General features: G+C 37.8%; 5 protein-coding genes across 6 annotated transcripts; 3 read left to right on the top strand and 2 right to left on the bottom strand.

The window, feature by feature from the left end:
* Positions 1 to 1,676: 1,676 nt before the first annotated feature.
* On the top strand, positions 1,677 to 3,753 carry LOC137712061 (probable L-type lectin-domain containing receptor kinase S.5). The gene has a single exon (XM_068451208.1). It carries the CDS (start codon positions 1,677 to 1,679, stop codon positions 3,648 to 3,650), a length of 1,974 nt encoding a protein of 657 aa, XP_068307309.1. The 3' UTR covers positions 3,651 to 3,753.
* A 1,196-nt stretch (positions 3,754 to 4,949) lies between these two features.
* On the bottom strand, positions 4,950 to 8,960 carry LOC137712947 (metal tolerance protein C2). The gene is made up of 10 exons (XM_068452155.1): positions 8,390 to 8,960; positions 8,187 to 8,295; positions 8,045 to 8,084; positions 7,590 to 7,666; positions 6,858 to 6,946; positions 6,112 to 6,181; positions 5,805 to 5,843; positions 5,572 to 5,722; positions 5,391 to 5,480; positions 4,950 to 5,281 (listed from the first exon to the last, which is right to left on the bottom strand). The coding sequence occupies exons 1-10, from the start codon at positions 8,805 to 8,807 to the stop codon at positions 5,180 to 5,182; spliced, it is 1,185 nt and encodes a 394-aa protein (XP_068308256.1). The 5' UTR covers positions 8,808 to 8,960; the 3' UTR covers positions 4,950 to 5,179.
* A 653-nt stretch (positions 8,961 to 9,613) lies between these two features.
* On the top strand, positions 9,614 to 10,077 carry LOC137712105 (uncharacterized). Its single transcript, XM_068451248.1, has 2 exons — positions 9,614 to 9,869; positions 9,929 to 10,077. Exons 1-2 carry the CDS (start codon positions 9,614 to 9,616, stop codon positions 10,075 to 10,077), a joined length of 405 nt encoding a protein of 134 aa, XP_068307349.1.
* A 2,097-nt stretch (positions 10,078 to 12,174) lies between these two features.
* Positions 12,175 to 12,756, top strand: LOC137712104 (uncharacterized). Its single transcript, XM_068451247.1, has one exon. It carries the CDS (start codon positions 12,175 to 12,177, stop codon positions 12,754 to 12,756), a length of 582 nt encoding a protein of 193 aa, XP_068307348.1.
* A 4,744-nt stretch (positions 12,757 to 17,500) lies between these two features.
* Positions 17,501 to 21,028, bottom strand: LOC137713460 (nudix hydrolase 23, chloroplastic-like). 2 transcript variants are annotated; one of them, XM_068452759.1, is made up of 8 exons: positions 20,495 to 21,028; positions 19,812 to 19,943; positions 18,948 to 19,024; positions 18,707 to 18,842; positions 18,464 to 18,604; positions 18,317 to 18,375; positions 18,042 to 18,109; positions 17,501 to 17,803 (listed from the first exon to the last, which is right to left on the bottom strand). In XM_068452759.1, exons 1-7 carry the CDS (start codon positions 20,795 to 20,797, stop codon positions 18,049 to 18,051), a joined length of 909 nt encoding a protein of 302 aa, XP_068308860.1. In that variant the 5' UTR covers positions 20,798 to 21,028; the 3' UTR covers positions 17,501 to 17,803; positions 18,042 to 18,048. The 2 variants fall into 2 exon arrangements, with proteins under 2 accessions (XP_068308860.1, XP_068308859.1); XM_068452758.1 differs by having other exon boundaries at positions 17,501 to 17,809; positions 20,495 to 21,027.
* Positions 21,029 to 21,321: the final 293 nt, after the last annotated feature.

The raw sequence follows: 21,321 nt of genomic DNA, 5'->3' as shown, positions 1-21,321 counted from the left end.
TACTTATGAATTATACATGCAACTTTGAAGGTTAGGTTTTTCTTATGCATATTCTACTTGTGGCATTCAAGTTAGAACGTATATCAAACATGCAATACATCTGTGACATTCAGATCAAATATAAATATGCATGACTTATTAAGCTTTGTGAAAATCCTTTGAAAAACCATGCAACCCCTAAGACGTGGCATTCACCCTAGGTGAACTTACAATTATCAATCATAAGAAGCAATACCCAATCCTCCAGTGGCATTCCGACTAAATTGCATCCGATTATTTATCTAGACATCCTAATGGTAGATAAGCATTAAGATATAGAGACAGTTTAAACATAGTCATTAATAATTCAAAGTATGCATACATAATCCATAAGCAAGTAAATAAAAACTACATATTCATGCTAAGACTCAAGGCATCGCCCTAGCAAAGAAATTAGTTACGAACAACCATAAAACAAAAGGAATTTTATTGAAATAGAAAAAAGATAGAAAACACCTTGAAATACAAATCGTCAAAGCCTAACTAAGTTCTCCAATGGCTAAAAAGCCTTATTTATACTACCACAAAATAAAATTCTAACTCGAAAATGTCTTCTAAAAACTAGGAAACATAATAGAATAAGATAACTAGAAAATAAAACGTTTACTATTTGAACTGAAATTCGGACTTCTCAGAAAATTAGACTTTTGGCCGACCAAATCAACTTTGATTTGGCTCCAAAGCTTGAGACGTCCTTGACAAATCCTCAGAATGAATCTTCCTCTAAATATACCATCTTGACCTTCAAAATACTCAAAACGTCCAAAAATGTCAATCTGGGAAAGTTGTGCATTGAGCCTTCTTTTCTTAGCCATAATTAATCAAACAGCATAATAGAAAAATCTGAAATTTTGACACAATCATCTTAACCTTCATAATTCTGCCCATTTTCATTAATTAAATATCAGGTCTCTTGTGGCCAAGACTTAATCTCCCTACAACATGACCAACTCATTTTATTTATTTATTTATTTATTTTCTGGCATTGAATTCTTACTTCGTAGCAATTTTTATTCTTATTTTTGTTCACTCGTTCAAACGCTGGCCTCTTAACCTGATGATTTTTCAAAGGTTAAATAAAGTAGCCATAACATGATAACTAAGGTTTTTTTAACCAACAAAATAGAGATTGTATGCCGCTAAACCAAATGATCGTGAGTAAGAATACTAATCTATTTGTTGGCCTATTATAAAAGAACAATTTACATTAAATAAGTTCACTATCACCTTAGCGTCCTGATCCATTTAATTCATTCTCATTTACTTTCATTTTGACCTACTTTTTCCTCTTAAATTTGTGTTTTCTCATTTCTTCCTGATCGTGTCAGTTGGCAAGGAACTTTCGTTGTAGTTTCGTAACGAGAAAAACAGGATAGAAGCATAAAAAATGAATTCAGTGACCATGATGCTAAATAATATGATATTCTAAGTCCCTTGTTTGTTTATCTCATTCTATTCAAATCGACAAGTAGAGAAATTGACAAAAAAAGCTTCCTTCTGATACAAGTCATCTGTCTGACATCAATTAGCTTAAATATTTTGCAATAGACCATGTCCTCCTTCTCCTTCTTCTTCCACCTTGATAGCTCCTTCATCCTTCGATTTCTCGGTCTCTCAAACTCTACCGGAAAATCTTCATGAGTAGGATGGAAATTCCTTTACTGCAAACGTCTGCCGTCTTCCTACTAGCCCTCTTGCACTTGTGTGCTTTTACTCCAGCAGGAAGCTTGAGTTTTAGCTATCCCACATTTCGAGACAGCGTTGATGAGAAGGATTTTGTTCGATCCGAATATTCACGCATATATTTAAAGGCCATCCAGGTGACTCCTGATGTTAGTAACGTGGGTTCGATCAAGCACCAAGCTGGAAGGTTTTTGTATAAAAAACCGTTCAAGTTGTGGGGGAAGGGCGAAGACGGTGATCGCAGAGTAGCATCTTTCAATTCTACCTTTGTGCTGAACATCACTCCCAAAACCAATCCAGGTGGTGAAGGATTGGCCTTTATCTTAACAGAAAGTCCCACTCTTCCTGACAACAGCGAGGGGGAATGGCTTGGAATTGTAAATGCAAAGTCAAACGGATCTGCTGAAGCTAAAATAGTGGCAGTAGAATTCGACACAAGAAAGAGCTACTCGGAAGATGTGGATGACAACCACGTGGGGTTGGACGTAAACAGCGTTTACTCGATTCAACAAGTGCCTTTGCTTGGCTATGGTGTTCATCTATCAAGCGAAACCAATTACACAGTGAGAATTGAGTATGACAGCCAGAACATCGCTGTCTTTGTTTCCCAGACCAATAAAACTAGGGAAGGAATGAATAATACTCCAGTTCTGGCTCACACCCTCGATCTCTCTGCCTATCTTTCGAGGGAGGCCTATGTGGGATTCTCAGCTTCCACGAGCAATAACACTCAGCTAAATTGCATCCTATCTTGGGACTTCCACTCGTCGCATATAGATGAAAATTCAAACCTGCTGTGGGTTTGGATTACGGTCCCAGTAGTAGTACTCCTTTTGGTAACTGGAGTTTGTTACTACTTTTTCAGGAAAAGACAAGGTGCAAAGCAGGAGGTGCTTCCGAGGATTGAAGATGAGATTAAAACAACTTCCATGGCTCCAACAAAATTCAAACTGAAAGAACTTCAAGGAGCAACAGGCAGATTCAATCCCAAGAACAAGCTCGGAAAAGGTGGCTTTGGAACTGTCTATAAGGGACTCTTGGGAGACAAAGAGATGGCTGTCAAGCGAGTCTCAAAGGATTCACGTCAAGGCAAGCAAGAATTCATAGCAGAAGTCACCACAATTGGCAGCCTTCGTCACAAAAATCTGGTCAAACTAATTGGATGGTGCTACGAAAGCCATGAGCTTCTTATCGTCTATGAGTTCATGCCAAATGGAAGCCTAGACAGATTTGTATTCAGGGATGAGAGTTTTGGCACAGAGATAGGGAAACCAACACTGAGCTGGGAAAGAAGGCGCAGCATAATATTTGGAGTAGCTCAGGCGCTAGATTATCTTCACAATGGATGTGAGAAGCGAGTGCTTCACCGAGACATCAAAGCCAGCAATATCATGTTGGACTCAGATTTCAACGCGAGGCTGGGAGACTTTGGACTCGCTCGTACCATTCAGCACAGTAACTTGACTCACCACTCCACGAATGAGATTGCAGGAACACCAGGCTACATGGCTCCGGAGACATTTCTTATTGGAAGGGCTACTGTTGAGACGGATGTTTATGCATTTGGTGTTCTTATGCTAGAAGTTGTCTGCGGACGAAGGCCTGGTAATCAAAACAAGCAGAACAACTACAATAACAGCATAGTGTATTGCCTGTGGGATCTTTATAGCAGAGGAAGGATCCTTGATGCTGTTGACTCAAGAATGGATGGAGACATCGACGAGGCTGATATGGCATGCGTGTTGATGTTGGGGTTATCGTGTTGCCACCCTAACCCACATGAGAGGCCATCTATGAGAACTGTCCTTATGGTTCTTACAAGGGAAGCGGATCCGCCAGCTTTGCCCAAAGAACGACCTGCTTTTGTGTGGCCAGCCATGCCTCCATCGTTCAAAGATGATACAGAATCTGATGTGGCTGGAGGCTAAATTACTTCACTAACAGAACTCAGTGGAAGATTACTAATACAGCCAAATCAGAAATCAAGAAAAGCCTTGGTGTTCTGGAAGTGTAATTTTGTAACAGAAATAATTTGGCTAGTCACATTTTCTTACATTGTAAATATATATAGAAATATATGTCTATTATTGTGTGTATATATTATGCTTGTTCGTATGTATCGTAACACGCATGTTATTTAGTAACAGAAGTTTTACTGAAGCACTTGATTTACTCATAACCATCGCTTTAAGCTTCGTTCTTGTAATTAAATCAGCTTAGGAAAGGCCAAGGGCTTATTTCCCTGCAGGCTGTAGACAATGCTGCGTCTTATTCCAGGGCATTGGTTTCTTCCTCCCATATCAAATTCAACAGGTTTAGAATTCACTGATGTTTCGTTGTTATGTTACCTCAGAACAACCAAAGATGTTCGTGTTAGTATTTTAACCGGAAACTAATCAACCCTGGCAGCAAATCTCCGGTGATCCCATGAATAAAAAGCATTCAAAGTTAAAGAATTACTAGCACATCACTTCCATGGCTGAGGCTCCACAGAAATTCAAAATACAAAAGCCACATTTCTCAACTCAAGCAGCATAAAAATAAGGAATTATTAAGTGGTCGTTGATTTCCGTTAAGAAAGTTTGAATTTCGATACTTGGGTAGTAAATAAATTCAATGAAACTCATCTAACGAAAATCAAATGGAGCGGTGGTTTGTGTGTGAGTTTTTGTAAATGGAATTCTGCCTCGTTAATATTATTCCTAAATAGAATTCCTACTGCTACTGTTTACACGGTTGGCGGCGATTAGAAGGGTGGACTTCCATTGGTGCGGTTGATTACGAGTGGGCTTCATCAAAAGAATTTCATGTCGGCGACAAATTCATATTCAATTACAAACAGGAGGAAGATTTTGCGATGCTAGTTAACTAGAAAATTCAGTCGAGAGTCCAAGCCCCTCTCCTTCTCCATCCTCACCATCAGGTTCTCCTTCGAAGGCAATGTCCCAAGCTCAAACATCACACGACCGCTCCCACTTCTTAATCTTATGATGTTTGGTGCATCTGCTACCCGCCCTTCTTATGTTGGTGGCTCGGGTTTCGCATTGTATCAACGGCCGTTTAAATGGATCGTAATGCAAACCGAAAAGAGTTGCCAAGTCGTTCAAATGTATTCTTCATTTTATTCTATGAAACCGAAAAGGGTTTCGCATTGTATCAACGGCCGATATATACCGTGGTTGTACCAGCATACGAAGCTATAAGATCAGACAACAAAATGCAAATGAATGAAACACCAGCGGAATCGTAAACCTCCGCCACCACCGCAACTACTTTTCTTGAATAAAAGAGAAGAATATTTGATTACAATGACACGGATCCGATTAAATTCCTCTTATATCGGAAATTTGGTTTCAAACGAAAAAAGTTGTGACAAATCGACATCTCAGACATGAATCCAATACTATCTTCACCCAACTACCAAACAATGCAGAAACCAACCCAAAAAGAAAAATTCTCAGACATTGTCAGCTTGCACTGTCAAGTCCTGTATTCCCAAATCATGGTACAAACCGTGCACATATTGAAGAGTGGGGCGATCGTCTATTCCTTTCTTCACCTGTTAGCATCATCGACTAAAATCAGACCCGTAAAGGTAGGATATCCCTATAGAAAATTGACTGCATCAACATGCACTTAGTACAGAAGTTATTTACAATAATTGTTACCTGTACTGAAATCGACCCAACAACATGACCAGGAACCAATTCCCAAAACCGTGCTTGTGAAACTTCAGATACATCTTCACGGGCAGTAATCTGACAAAAACATAATGTCAATACAAACATCAATAACTCGATTGCTAACAAAACATTAGGATTGAGCCATGATGCAGCAAATATAATATACCTGTCGCCAGCATTTGCTCAATGCTGAAGGTGGAACGTTCGGTGGTGCCATTTGGAGTAGAATACCACCACTCGCTCTAAATAATGGCATTACAAGCATAAAAACTGCAGCTGAAACTAATCCGAAACACAAAACCTCTGCATTCTGAACCCTACATAGTTGAAAACAGATATCAAATCAAGGCAAACAAAAGAGAAGAAAAATAGACAGAAGGCCAAGCATTATTTACTCACCCAATAGACAGAAACCAGGATGCCAATATCACCCCTGCACTGGGAAACAAATTTCCATATACCAGCTTCAGATAGAAGTTCACATGATAAATATATAATTACATAGGGTCTCGCCCAACTTATGTTGGCAATCTGGAACAGAACTTCTAATAAGAATAAACTGATTAAAGGTCTAAATTCAGTGTGGCAGTATAATCTTCGTATGCTGCCAGACGGACTGGCAAGACAATATTTATGTTGTTACATGTATTCAAAAAGGTAATTAGTGTGCTAAACAAAAAAAGATAACAAGGGGAGGATGTTGTACCTGCGAATTGAATCTGCAAGAACATGCAGGCAAACTGAGTGATTGTTCATATCTTCTGCATTTCTATAAACTGCATGACATATGGCCACCACATAAAACAAAAGTAAGGGAAGGAAACCAAAAAATATCATTCCCAATGCTCATACTCAAAAATAAATCCCTTAAAAGGGCAATGAGTCATTGATACAAAGTGCACATAGTAATCATATCCCACACATTTACCAATAGCATCCATTTTTGTTTTGTGATGATACGAAGGCACGAAATTAGGATGCACAAAGATCATAAAGGCTAAACCAAACACCGATGAATACACCAATACCAGTGGTCTCCAGAAAATACGACCAACATACCATGAAGCTAATATATGTGTAAGGAAAGTAACCGCACCATTCTGATGTGTCATGGAAAACTTTACTTTCCGACTGTTAGGCCAAAATCTTTCTACTACTCTTGTACTATTGCAATTATTTAGGTTGGGGCAAAAACAAGGATGATTTTTGTGGCCTTTGATGCCAAGTTTTAACTAAGTTGCGCGCCAATGTATATACTAAGTCCACTATCCTGAACTTTCAAAAGAAAGCAAAAGAACAGTGACAATCTTTATAACTAGACTAACTGAGGCAATTTTTTATGTGAGTTAAGGGCAAGTCTCAGAAACAAATACCATGGTGAATTTCATAGATGGTCAAGACAATCACAAATGGTTCTCAATGCCAAAACATAACATACAGCTGAAAATTTACCAAGATTTACACGAGCATAATTTCTGAAGAACCAAACGCCAATAAGGTTCACCAGTAGATTTGTCACAGCCGAAACAATCAAGTAATGCCTACAACCATATAATTGGCAGACAACAAAATCCATCAGAATAAAAACTATAACCACAAAAGGAGGAACCAAAAACTTTCTACCACAGTAGTTTGCCTACTGATGAATAGACCAGTGGTAATCCTGGCCCAATTTATTAGATAAATACATAAGTATGAACGGAGTACCAAATCATGAGATCACATTAAAATAAAATCATTATCTGATACCCTTGTCAGTCAGCCCAGTTTAAGTCAGAGATACTTATTAAATATGTGAACCTACAAAACATCTGGTAAAGATACAGCAGATCTTTATAATGTGCCACAAGACAATATTAGAACTATACTTCAATGTTATACCAAACTTAACTTTCTCAGAATTAGTCTTAAATAGTAATTTCTTAGCAAGTCAGTTGACCACGCTAGGAGATTTTTAATAGACTACAAAGACAACCATCTGAAGACACATGAAATAATATAAACATATATAGAATATTTTGGAACAACAGTGAAAGCAAATGAAATAGTGAGATCCCAGAAGCAAAAAGTGTATATGCCAAAATAAAAAATATGGGGAAGAGCAAAGTTCCGTTGACACAATCACTGGAAAAGGACCTTGAATTGTCGAATGTCAGATCATTGTAGTTTGCATAACCAACTTACTTGTGTTCAGATTCATCCTGTATGAATGCGTGAAGTGCTTCGACGGCCAATGAGAATGACATAAACAAAAGAAACAGCTGTCTACATGTGCAGCAGAATCAAAACAAAGTCCATATATTAGCCGAGAGGAAATATGAAAGAAACTAATCCAATACTATGATCAAATGAAAAGAAAAGGGATGGCAATCTCATCCAATGCAACAAGTTGAGATACATAAAAGATGTAACAAGTTGAGATACGGACTATTCTCAAATCAATGCCAAGTCCGTTGTAAGACACAAGTAATGTCCACAGGACACCAAAAATAAAAGAATCAAAGTGTCTCAAAATACTAATGCTACGCAAGCATCCTCACCTAAAAATAGAGAAATTGCATACGGAAAGCTTCCTAATTTATTAGGAAAAGCCGAAAGCGGGTAAAATTGCCATGATATGGGAAATGTGAGATACTTACAGCATTGGTAAAAGCAGACAAAACTTCTAGCCTTTTATACCTGATTAAACGAATAAAAGGAAGTCATTACATACACATTATTCTCAATCCAAATTATGCCCAAAGACATTAATACTCCAGCTCATCTTACTAACAATCTCACCCATAAGTGTAAATTCCATCCGGTTTCTTTCGAGAAGCCGCCATAGCGAACAATGAAAACGTTAATAAGCCACAACCAAAACTTAAATGAAAGGAATCCGACACCAAACCTGAAAACGAACCAAAACAACAATTCAACCAAAAGTCGAGCAATAACATCGCAAGTTTCATATAAATTTAGGCAATTAATGGCGATTTACGAACCTATACGTCCCGTGAAGAGTCCAATAAATAACTCCACCGTCGAATACGCCACATTAAGCGAAATCAACAAGAACAACCTCTTCATATACCGGTTTCCGGACCTCAAGATCCGAAACACCGATTCGAAAAGCACCAAAACCGACAATTTCTCGGCCGAAACGCTCCGGTCCCCGAAAAGCTTGTCGCTTTCCTCCGTCAAATACTCCCCCGGCGGAACGTCTATACTCGACACGCTCCGGGAGAGAAACGGCGTGGCCTCGGAGTCGTTGAGATTGATGGAGACAGGCGTGTGCGGTGGTTCGCGGTACTGCTGGAACGAGGCTTGGCGGGAAAACGCCAATCTCCGATCGGTGGCGCCGAGTCCGAAATCGGCGCTCCATGGATTCTGGGTGGCTTTGAAGGAATTGGATTTGTCCATGAAGAATGATCAGGAGTCTGATTGGATCGAATGGTTAGGGTTTAGATTGAAAGGATCGAAGTCGGAGATTCATACTTACTCGAAAACCCTAATTTCCAATTAGGGCCATGTGAAGACTGAAGGTCAAGTAAAACGACTTTTAGAGCAACTCCAACGTATCAAAGATCGTGGGGCAACTTCCTATTGAATTCCCTCTCATGAACAATAACTGTCTTTAGATAATCTCTAATCAAGGGTGGCTCGTTTTAGTCATCTGGTCCTCCAAGATATTAATATTTTAATGAACAATACAAGATCATATCTACATCCATCTCCAACCGAGAGCCAAATGATCATAAGGCTCATTTTAGCCTTGTCACAAAAAACTGTATCCAACCGAGGACCAAAGGGTCATAGGGCCAAACATAATTTATTATTTAAAAACTACAACTTAAATTCAAATCCAACGGCTAAGTGACGTCAGCTAGCCGTTGGATTTGAATTTTTTTTTGCTATAAATAGGATTCAATCTATTTCAATTCAATCTCTTTCAATTCAATCTTTTTCAATTCAAGTTTGCAATGAATTCCAACTTTGGATCATCTTCGGATTCCAACTGGGAGTCCTCATCCAATTCCAAATTGAAAGCAAAATGGGCACAAATGAGACGAGAAGATGAGGAGTCTAATGAAGAAGTTCAAGTAAAGTGCAACAAACAAAACAGAGCAGCAGCCATGGCTGCGGCCATGGTGTGTCAGCCAACTGAGGAACAACCTTAATGGGGTGCTTCTGTTGATGGTCGCTCTTACAAACAACGAAACAGAGCGATGGCGCATGCCAATCTGAGGAGCAACTACTTTAACCCTAATTCAGTGTACACAGAAGAGGATTTCAGACGTCTCTTCCAGATGAGGTGTCATGTCTTCGAGCTTTTACTTCGTGATGTTCAGCAGGTCAATCCATACTTTCAACAAAAGCGAGACAGAGCAGGCCACCCCAGTTTCTCACCTCATCAGAAGGTTACTGTTGCACTCCGAATGATGGCCTATGGCTCCCCAGCTGATTCGATGGATGAAACCCATGGTATGTCTGAGTCTACATGCCTTTATACTCTTGAATAATTTTGCGACACAATTGTTCAGGTTTACAAAGACGAGTACCTCCACGAGCCAAATCAAGAAAATCTGAATCGGCTCCTTGCAAAGATGAAAATCGTGGGTTTCCAAGCATGATAGGGTCATTAAACTGCATGCATTGGGATTGGAAGAATTGTCTCACCGGATGGCAATAAGGCTTTAGCGGAAGGTCGAGAAAGCCAAATGTTGTGTTAGAGGCGGTTGCCTCATATGACACATGGATCTAGCATGTTTTCTTTGGAGTCACTGGATCCCAAAATGATATTACAGTTCTTGGGCGTTCAACCCTTTTCAATAACTTAACGGAAGGTAAAGCACCTCAACTTGACTACTACATCAACAACCGTCAATACAATATGGGGTATTACTTGGCAGATGGCATCTACCCAAAGTGGGCGAGAAGGGCTCGTGCAAAAATATATGATGGACCTAATTTGCCTTTCAATCCAAGAACTGGTAGTCTCTCTATAAATGAGTACATGAGGCGCTATAGAATGATATGTTCTCGTGCCACAAATAAGTACCTACAACAGGATCTTGTTGCACATCTTTGGGCCAAAAGAAGCATGGAGTAGGCGTTTAAGTTTTATGTTGTTAAATGTTTTTAAAAATGTTGTTTAAGTTTCATGTTGTTAAATGTTTTTTTTTATGTTATATAATTTGTATGTTGGTTAATGTTATTTAATGTTGTTTCATATTGTTTAATATTGTTTCATGTTACTTAATTTAATTTAATGTTGTATAATGGCTTAGGAAGTTATAGGAAAAAAATATAATTTAAAAAATATATGAAACAAATTTTGTGAAATAGAAGTTATAGGAAAAAAATATAATTTAAAAAAAATGTGAAATAAATTTTGTGAAATAGAAAAATGAAACAAATTCTGTGAAATAGAAGTTATTTGAAAAAAATGGAATTTAAAAGAAATATGAAACAAATTTTGTAAAATAAAAGTTATAGGAAAAAAATAGAATTTAAAAAAATATATGAAAAATAGAAGTTATAGGAAAAATTTTGTAAATAATAATAATAATAAAACTGTAAAATGAAAAACATTAATTCTGTCAGTTATAACCGACAGGATTAATGTTTTCTTCTGGCCAACCCCGGGCTGCAGCCAGCTCTCTAGCCTTTTGGCCCTTTCAAATTCTGTGGGGCCCTCTCAGATTCCAAGAACCCTCTGGCCTAACCCTCGATTGGGGACGTTTTCAGCTTATTTTCAACCCTCTAGACCCTTCGGTTGGAGATGACCTTAATGAATACTAGTTACCTTTTGCATCTCCATCCCTAACTAAATAGTCATGGCAATAGGCAATAAAACAGTAGTATTTTTTATTTTATAAATAATACAAAATAATTTTATTTGTAATTTCAAATAAGATTTTTAATCGTTCTCGTTGCGCTACATGTCATTATCCGAAAAGACAATTTTTGGTGATAGATTTCGATAAGATTTTTATCCAATGTCGTCGTGCCCCATGTCATTACCTTTTCAGAATCGTTGAGTATAGATTTCCGATAAGATTTTTAACCAATCACGTTGCGCTACGTGTCGCAATCTGTTTACAATCTTTGAGGATATATTTCAATCAAAATTTTAATGAATGACGGCATGCCACGTGGCATTATCTACAACCTAATCCTTTCTTTTTCCTCTATATAACCCACCATCCATCCTAAGAAATCACACACCAAAATCAAAATTTCTATCATTATTCATAATTTATGCTACCTTCTTACAATGTCTTCTTCAAGAATGTTGGGGGAAATCGATGAGTAAGAGAAAGAACTGTTTAAGCAATAGGAATTAATGTTCAATCTCCAGGTGGGCGAAAATGAGATGGAAAAGGAAGAAGATGAGGAACGTAGAAAGAGAGATGACGAAACAAGAAACCAAAGAGCCTCACATTACCGTCGAGTCATCCAAGTTGTGGCTCATATCTTCAAGCCTAACCGTTCCTCAAACATTGATAGAAGCGGGCATGTAACATCCCACGTCGTCCAGGGGAGTGGATCATGTAAGCCTTATATGTATATTCTTATCTCGACCTAACACGAGGCCTTTTGGGGTCTCACTGGCTTTGGAGTTCATTGGAACTCCGAAGTTAAGCGAGTTTGCGTGAGAGCAAACCCAGGATGGGTGACCCGCTGGGAAGTTCTCGTGTGAGTTCCCAGAAACAAAACTGTAAGGGCGTGGTCGGAGTCTAAAGTGGACAATATCGTGCTACGGCGGAGTTGAGCCCAGGATGTGATGGACCCCAAGTCGAGATGTGACAAGGCAACAACGAAGTATGGATTTCTTGGGGATTATTTTGTCTGTAACAGTGCATTCCCTAATACATACTTTAGGCGTCGTTTTAGAATGGAACGACATTTGTTCAACAAAATCATGATTGATGTTTGCAAGCATGATTCTTACTTTATGCAAAAGAAAGATACGTTTGGTGTTATAGGTCTCCTTCCTGAGCAAAAAATTACTGCTGCCTTGCGGATGCTTGCATATAGAGCATCTGCAAACCAAGTGGATGAGATAGCGAGGATGGGAAAATCAACCATTCTTGAGTCCCTAATGAGGTTTTGCTCCGCAATCGAATCTATCTACACCACAGAGTACCTCTGGAGACCTACTAAGATGGACTTGCAAAGGCTTCTGAAGAAGGGCGAGATGCGAGGTTTTTTTGGGATGATTAGAAGTCAATGCACTGGACCTGGAAAAAATGTCCAAGTGCATGGTAAGGAGCTTATGGCAACAGAAAATGAGCAAAAAGTATCATTTAGGAGGCGATGGCATCATTTGATACATGGATTTGGCACGCTTTTTTCGGTGCTCTAGGAGCTCAAAATGACCTTAATGTCCCTGCCCAATCCCCAGTGTTCAACGATGTCCTACAAAGAAAAGCACTAAGAGTCACGTACTGGGTCAACGGACATAAGTACCACGGGCCATACTACCTAGCAGACTACATTTACCCAAGGTGGTCATCGTTTGTCAAAGTAGTGCCACGTCAACGAAGTGCAAAGGAAAAACACTTTGCAAGCTATCAAGAGAGGTGTAGGAAGGATGTGAAGTGTTGTTTTGATATCCTCCAAGCTCGTTGGGCGATTGTCAGGGTGCTGCTAGAATATTTTATTTAGGGTCGCTTCGATCCATCATGATAACATGCATCATTCTTCACAACATGATTGTGGAATATGAGTATGATTATGATGTCATTGATGAATATGAGCCAGACACGATGAACAATTCCAGAACACAAATATATTGTGCTCATGACGCCACCGAAGAACCCGTGCAACACGAGCCATTACAAAAGGATGGACGTTACAATGAAAGGCTCATTCAATGATATACTTCACTTCAAGACTCATGTATTCACAATGCTTGGAAATTTGACTTGATAGAGCACCAATGGGAATTGAAACAAGCTCAAGAAACTTAAGTTCATTTAGTGTGTTTGTTTTTATTTAGTGTTTGTTTTTATTTGGTGTGTTTATTTAATTTTATTTGGTATGTTTTTTAAGTTCATTTAGTGAGTTTTTTTTATTTTATTTGGTATGTTTATGTCATTTTATTTGGTGTGTTTATGTCCTTTAAATAAAGATTCTCTTAGTTTAAATAAAGTACCCAATTAAATAATTATACTCTTAGTTTAAATAAAGTACTAAATTCAATAAATTGGAAACAACATAAAGTACTCTATTCAATAAATAAGAAATTACAACCCAAAGGGATTGGAAAATTATGGAGTCTGATTAAAAACAAATTCCCTAGTCCCTCGTGAATGGAAAATCATCACCTAACCAATTTGTGGTGCTAGGACCATCTTTTCTTGCTCTCGCTTCTCTTGCACGCCTCTTTCGCACCATGTCTGCTTTCTCCAAATTCCAAAAATATTTAGAATTTGGAGACATCCCCTCTACAGGCTCCTTCATAATGTCACGATTTTGTTGAGACCTTCTTTCTTCTTTAAGCGCTTCCCTTTCTTACCTAAGTAACTCTCTTTCTCTCTCATTAGCTTGAAATAATCTCTCAGCAGCTGCAGCAGGTTCATCTTCGAAGTATTTTTCCCTTCCAATATTTTTCTATTGGAGCTTCCCTAATTCCTTTTATCGAGCATAATGATGCGAATCGGGCTTTAATGAGTTCTAATATGCAAGATGCAGCTTTTGCCTCATCTCTAGCCTTATCAGCCTCAAATTTAGCCATTTCCCGCGCCAAAGTCAATTCACCTTGGTGAGCAAGTTCTTCCATATATTTTGCATAATCATTCTTCAATGCACTCCCTTTTCTCCTTGAAGCCTTCTTACCTTGAGGCCTAATTGGATAACGGGTTGACCGCGAGTCATGATTGGGCGTTGAGTGTAGAGGGGTGTTGTTCATGACAACTTCTGGACCAACATGCACAACTCTTAATTTAGGACAATCTTTGACAATATTCCAACATTCCCACCAAGTGAATGATTTGTTTGTGTTTTTGGTTTTGGCATTATACCAAGCTTGTGCTTGAAGTGTCTACAGAATGCCGGTGAAGAAATAATTATAATCAAAGTAGCTAATGTAAATTTGGGTATGGTACAAACAAATAAATAATATATTGTTACCTGATCAGCGAAATTTTCCCCACTTCGAATATTACCACTAGCTTGTGCCGAGGCGTCTCTCCAAAGACTAAACGATTGGCTGAGTATTCCCCAACTACTGGACATCGATTCTTTGGTTCTTTTCCCACCAATTTTCTCAAGAAAAAGGGTATGAATAAAACTCCACATTTCTCGCAACTACATCTCATTACCCGTAATCGGATCATGAGTAACTTCAACCCAGTTAGAACACAACGTAACATTTTCAATAAGCGTCTAATTCATACCTGCATCATTAGTCATTTTGTTGGAAACCAATTGGATTGAAACTTTGAGAGAAAGATTGGAATGTGGTTGAAAGTATTTGAGAAAATATGAAATTGTAGTGTAAGGTAGAAGATAATGAGAATGTATTTATAGAAAAGTAAAATCAATTTTTTTTTTTTAATTTTTAAAAAAAAATCAGTAAAATCAATTTTTTTTTTTAAATTTTAAAAAAAAAATTCGGATTTTTTATTAATTTTTAACATTTTTTTTATTAACTTAATTAATTTCTACCGTTGGATTAAAAAAAATTAAAATCCAACTCTCCAGATTGTGCCATGTGGCACAACGGTAATATATCTAATTCTTTTTCTTTTTTTTTCTTTTTTTTAAAGGCAAATAACGTGGACCGTTGATTTCAAATCCAACAATTGATATTGTGCCACGTCATCTAGCCGTTTGCGGAAGGTTTGAAATTTTTTTTTACCATTGGAAATCCAACGGTCCAGAAAAAGTATCCGTTGAAATCCAATAGACAAGAAGGTGCCATGTGCCCCACCAATGGTAACATTTCAGACTTCTGGACTAAAAAGTTGTCGGTGATGCGCACGTGTGTGACATGCGCCTGACACAAATTTTTTTATAACGTGGATGACATCATCATGACGTCAGCCATGCATCATTTGGCCTCAGACTCTCGGGCTAGCGATTCGAGCCCGCCCTCTCACTGGGCCCCTTTCAGCCCAATCGCCTGCATGAGCTAGAGCTAGGAGAAGGAGGCAATTGGATGAAATGGCTGCCAATCCACTGGGCTATAACCCACGGTGGAGTTGCTCTTAGGTTGAAGAAGTCGATTTGTTCAAAGTATGTGGGGTCTGAGTTTTTGTGGAATTTGTCTGATGTCTTATTTGTGATCACGGTCTACGTGAAAGAATTAGATGGTCTTGGTTGTGATTTTTTATTAAATTTGGGACACCAAATTTTTTAAATTAAATTTGAAAACTAAATGATGTAGTTGTTAATGATTGGATTAATACTTAAGTATTGATTAATGTGTTTATTTTATATTGGTAACACATTATTTGATTTGTAAATTTAGTTTAAAAATTTAGTCTCCTCGTAGCATTATCCTTAATATTTTTTTTTTTTTGGAAAACTACGAGCATGTTTGGTACTCTATTTGAATTCAACTTTTTAAACTAAAAAACAATTTTCAAGTTTTAGCCCTCAAAAACTTGTTTGATAGGATTATTTTCAAAAACTGAATTCAAGATTAACTCAAAAATATAGTTTATTCCCTAAAAACACAAAAGGTGAGTTTTTAAAGTTTTTAAATTTAATATCACTCATTTCTTTTCTCTCCCTTCTCCCCTTTCACTCCAAATCTATCTCTATCTCTATCTCCTTTCTTATTTCCCTCTCCCCCCTTCTTTTTTTTTTTTTTTTTTTTTTGACCTTTTTTCAACTCTCCTTTAATTCGCTATATTCAATATCTCGGTTCTTTCTCTCACTCCTCTTCCTCTCTATCTCCTCCGATCCTCTCTTTTCTTTCTCTTTCATCCAATCATGTCTTATTTTCTTTCCTCTTCTCTCCTCTTTCTCTCTCAACCCTCTTTTTGGATCTATTTCTCCAATTGAAGTTGTAAGGTTTAAAAATTTTAAATCGCATACCAAACAAATTTTTGAGTCTTAAATAAAATTGTTTTCAAGAAAAATTCTTAAAAAATGTTTTGAGAAATTATAAAAAATTTAAATAGGATACCAAACAAGCCCTACATTATCCTTAAATTTGTGGTTTGACTTTTGGAACTATTTGTGAAGTTCAACTTGTTGATTTCTTTAGCATTGGATCATAACTTAGGTTTGTTTAGCAGTGGATAATAACTTAGGTTGTTGATATGTTTAGCAATGGAAAATAACTTACGTTGATGTTGATTTTTTCTAATATGTCCGGAATACGGGACACTTTAAAAAAGCTAAAAATGAAAACTTTTCACCACTTGTATAATGGTATTTAAAACTACTACGTGTTTTGAGCACAAGAAAAATATCACACATTGTTGGGAATCTAGTTAGCATGTATTAATCTTTTGAGCTAATTAGAAAATGCACCGTGAGCTTTTGGTTCACCTTAAAAAAGGACTCGACCTTTCAAGTTTTCTGTATATTACCACCTATTAATTAATGATTAACGGGCAACTAATTCATTCAACAAAGTCTAAAAAGACATCGTATAAAATCATGTAGGCGGACGTAAGGCCCTGAAACTTGGAAAAAAAAAAAACAACTCAAGACGGCCCTTATGCATGCATAGCACGAGTGAAGGTTCTCATCTGCGGCAATCGCAAACAAATGCAAAACATACTGAAAATGACATCAACCAAATTTACTAAGTTTCAAAACCCTCCCAAAAAGAAAAGGTAAGATGATTCATCGCCTTGAAAACCAGTATCGACCATCCAAATCACAGACCAAAAACCCCTAAATCTGAGGTTTCTTGTACAATGTACTTTGAGTTGGCTGACATCAATTTCCAGTTAAGAAATGAGAGAATTCTTCAATGCGACTGTAACACCACCTGGTGTTACAATTTACAGTACACATAGTATAAAACTTATTTGAAACGCGTACTTGTGAACACTGCACATACTGTCACACCGAAAAATTCTTCAATGCGGAACCTTGATTATCACCTGAAAATAAATAAATCTTTGTTCCGAAATCAACATCAGTTGAAGAAAAATTTTCATTGATTTTTGAATCTCTGTTCAAGCTTTATACAGTTTGGTTCTCTACAGGAGAAGTGGGCATTTTGAGACAGAACTCCAGAACTATGCACATCTACCAACCGTACGGCTGAATAATTTGACATTATGCAGAATCCAAGTAGTAGAGCCAACATCCAATCTCCATCGGAACAGTGAGTTCTGGAGTTGGCAAAGATATATCGGCTCCATTTTTCTAGGAAGATACACTCCCCACGTCACCGATGTGCTTAAAAGTTTCAGCTCCAATTTTCAGACACCAACTGGGTTCTGCAACTGGCAAGCAACAAGATTATGAAAATCCAAAATGTGGATTCATCATTCATAACCGAAAGTAAAAAATATTGGATTTTGATAACAACACTTGAACAAACATATAGATGAAGACTATTTTAAGGGCATTGTAGACAGAGATAACGGACTGACCCGTTACTCAATACATTAGTGTTACAAACATCATACTTGTAGGTGGGCAAGCAATGCCAAAGATAAAGATATAATCACTCACCTTCTTGTCATGACTGTAGATGATAATCTAAAGTATAGGCATGACTGTCAGAAGGACTTGTGCCGGGCCTGAAAACAAACACCAAACATACAATATCAATAAGGATATATTCGATATTGGAAAGCATTCAACAGAAATCAAATTTGAACAGCTCAAAATTGCATAATTCAAATTTTAGAAGTGGCTGAATTGTTTTTATCCTTAAAATGCACTTGTTTCAGTATGGGAGTTGCGTTATTCTTTTCTAATTGGAAGATCATATTAATTGAATCTACCTTTTATTAATGGTACCATAGTGGAACTTGATCTTTCCGGCCCTTACATCTTCAACATACTGCAGCCACAAGAGATAAGAAACTGTGATATAAGATAAATGTCTAGAAGAAATCAAATATATGTTAGCATCTGAAAGACGTCCATACCAATTTTAAGGTAACAACCATTGACGAAAAAGACAGAGAATCAAAAGGTATCTCATCAAGTGCAAAAAGCCGGCATTCTGACGATTCTGGACCCGGTGAAAAATGGGGTGTCTTGAGCCTTGCTAAGAAAATTACATAAGTCTGCTCCAAAAAACACAAGAAGCAAAAACATCTTTATCAAGTGCACAGGAATTTGTTAATCTTTGAGGAAAAAGGTAAACAACAGAGAAGTTTCTTGCTTACCTGGCCAATGAGTGGGATGTCCAACTGAGCAAAAGGCGACAGCACCTCCACATCGGCACATGCTTCTTCCCGGGTTTCCCTGATGGCTCCTTCTGCAGCTGATTCCCCAATTTCCATGTAACCTGCAGGGAGAGTCCTAAATGACAACACCCAACAATTAAAACTATGATACACATCAAAGATACAATATAGTACATTCATCGCTATGAAAAGTTGCCACTTTATTCATTTACAAACATACCAAAGGCCATATGATGGTTGAATCTTCCTTTTGCAAAGTAGGATCCTGTTATCATGCTCAATCAGACAACCCACAACCTGTTAACATCAGTTGAACAATACGTAAATTAATGTCACATTTGAAATAAAACAATTCCTCCTAATATGCAAAGTACATATCATAAAAAGGACTAAACTTAGAGGACAAACAAAATCCTGTGTCCATAGGCTCTGGAACTTCAAACTCAAAACTGAGCACATAACATTTGTAAAGCTTCCTCCTTTTCAAATTCAACCATAGCATCTATTCTACATGTGCAATTACAGAAACTGACTCCAGGTGATGAAAAGAAGAAAAAAGTGAGCAGGACCAACTGATGAGTAGTACAAGCAGAGTTACATTAGAGGAAATTGGAGCATTGGGTTTGGATGAGGCTTTGAGGTGGGCATTAGGGTTTAGGATTGGCAAGGCTGTGAGATGGGGGTTGTACTAACCTCCAATTACTCTTACTAATAAATAAATGTATGTGAGAGTGAACAGATGTGTCAGTATGTGAAGGCACACATGCATAGCAAATCTATTAGACAGAAATATCCTAAAATGTATTTGCTGGGGAAAAGAACCAGGGTAGCCTTTCGGATTATCCAATCTGGTTTGACTCTAATACAACAGGTGAAGAAATAACACAGTTAAACTTATTTTTCATTACCATCAAAATCAGATTTTGGAATCAACAAAAACTTCTACGAAACAGTAAAGTGAAAAATTCCCAAATGCTACAAAGTTTGTTATAACCTGAAAAACTTAAGATCATTTTTTCATGGATTGGCACATGCACAACTCAATAATTCAATTGAAAAATAAACTCTAACTTGAATAGTATACCATTTTCGGGTTCTCATAGGCAATCCTCTCACAAACTGTGCAAATAGCTCGTATCTTCTCCTCACCGTTGGGTATCTCATGCTTTGTTGGACCACCACACAACTGGCAGAAATTAATCTTACGAGCATTGCCCTTCATAGGAATAGAAAATAAATTTGTAAAGAAAGTATGAATCAATAAACAAAAAGAAAATTTAGAAAAGTAAACATGAAACGCTCACTTTGGCTTGTAATCTATAATATATAACATCAAGTATTTGTTGTAGAAAACATAGATGATGACTTGTTAAAGCTTAAGCAAATGGGAAAAGCTGCAATCTTTATACACCCCACTTTGATTCCATAGCTTATTTACTTGGTACAATCCATTGTCCTTATGAGCCATGTCTACCAATTTTTCTTGCAAATACTACAAATGAAGCCAAAGGGATGCCAAAAGAAACTTCTAATTACCCAATATACTCAAATCAAGAGGTCAACCAAATCTGTCCTCGATTGTAAACTAGATATAAACATGTGGTTTAGTTTCAAATTTTCAACAGCTAACAAAAACCCACAACGCCAGCATCAAACCAACCAAAACTCACCAGAACCCACCAAATAAATTGAACATCCAAACACAAAATCCATATCAAACCCAACATTCAAGGAAAAAAAGAGGCAAAAAAGAAAACAGAGGCTTACAGCAGACTGAACCGCAGCTGAAGAAGAAGGGACACCTGGGTTCGACCCAGAAGGAGCCGACGACATGCTGAGAGCTCCAAAACGATGGCGGCGAGTGGAGGACGACCAAGTGGCGGTGGCTGTGGGCAATAATGTTGAGGAAGAAGACGAATAAGATAATAAAGGGTTAAAGCAGGTGGAGGTAGAGAGGAAGGAGAGGCTACCACTTGTAGTAGAACTACTAGTACAAGTATTAGAATATGGCTTCCAGCGATGAGAAACGAAGCCTGACGAACAGCCCAAGATCTGTCTGGTTTTTAGCATTATCTTTGACCAGAAGATTATCAAAACCCAATAGCTTCAATCAACCCCAAGTTATCGAGAGTGGGGTTCGCATAAACGAGATCACAACAATACCAATATCCTTTTTCTTTTCTTTTTTTCTTTTTTATTCTTTGCACTTCTAGTGTAAACATTTTCACCCTTAAAAAAGCCCCACTGAGAGCAAGTCCATCGTGTGCTCCAGCCCGAGGGACAGGCGCAGGAACAGGGCCATGTAGCCCTAGTGATGAAACCCAGCGTGTGCTCGCGAGCGAGCCTGAGCAGGCCCAAGCGAGAGGCCCGGCGATTCGTGCCGGCCCGAGCGTCCGAAAGCAATGTGACATGGACTGACCGTCAGAACGACGTCAGCCATAATATAAAATTAATAAAATTAATAAATTAATAAATTGATAAAAAATTTAAAAAATGTAAAACCCGGTAGGCTTCAAACTCAACGGCTCTCGCCGGAGTTCGTCGCCGAGGCTGATGATACACCCACAGATAAATGGGAGAGATCCAGTCCCTCC

The sequence above is a fragment of the Pyrus communis genome, chromosome 13, assembly GCF_963583255.1.
Source record: "Pyrus communis chromosome 13, drPyrComm1.1, whole genome shotgun sequence".
Taxonomy (NCBI): domain Eukaryota; kingdom Viridiplantae; phylum Streptophyta; class Magnoliopsida; order Rosales; family Rosaceae; genus Pyrus; species Pyrus communis.
Note: the sequence above shows the minus strand (reverse complement) of the source record. Positions and strands in the feature narration are given on the sequence as shown.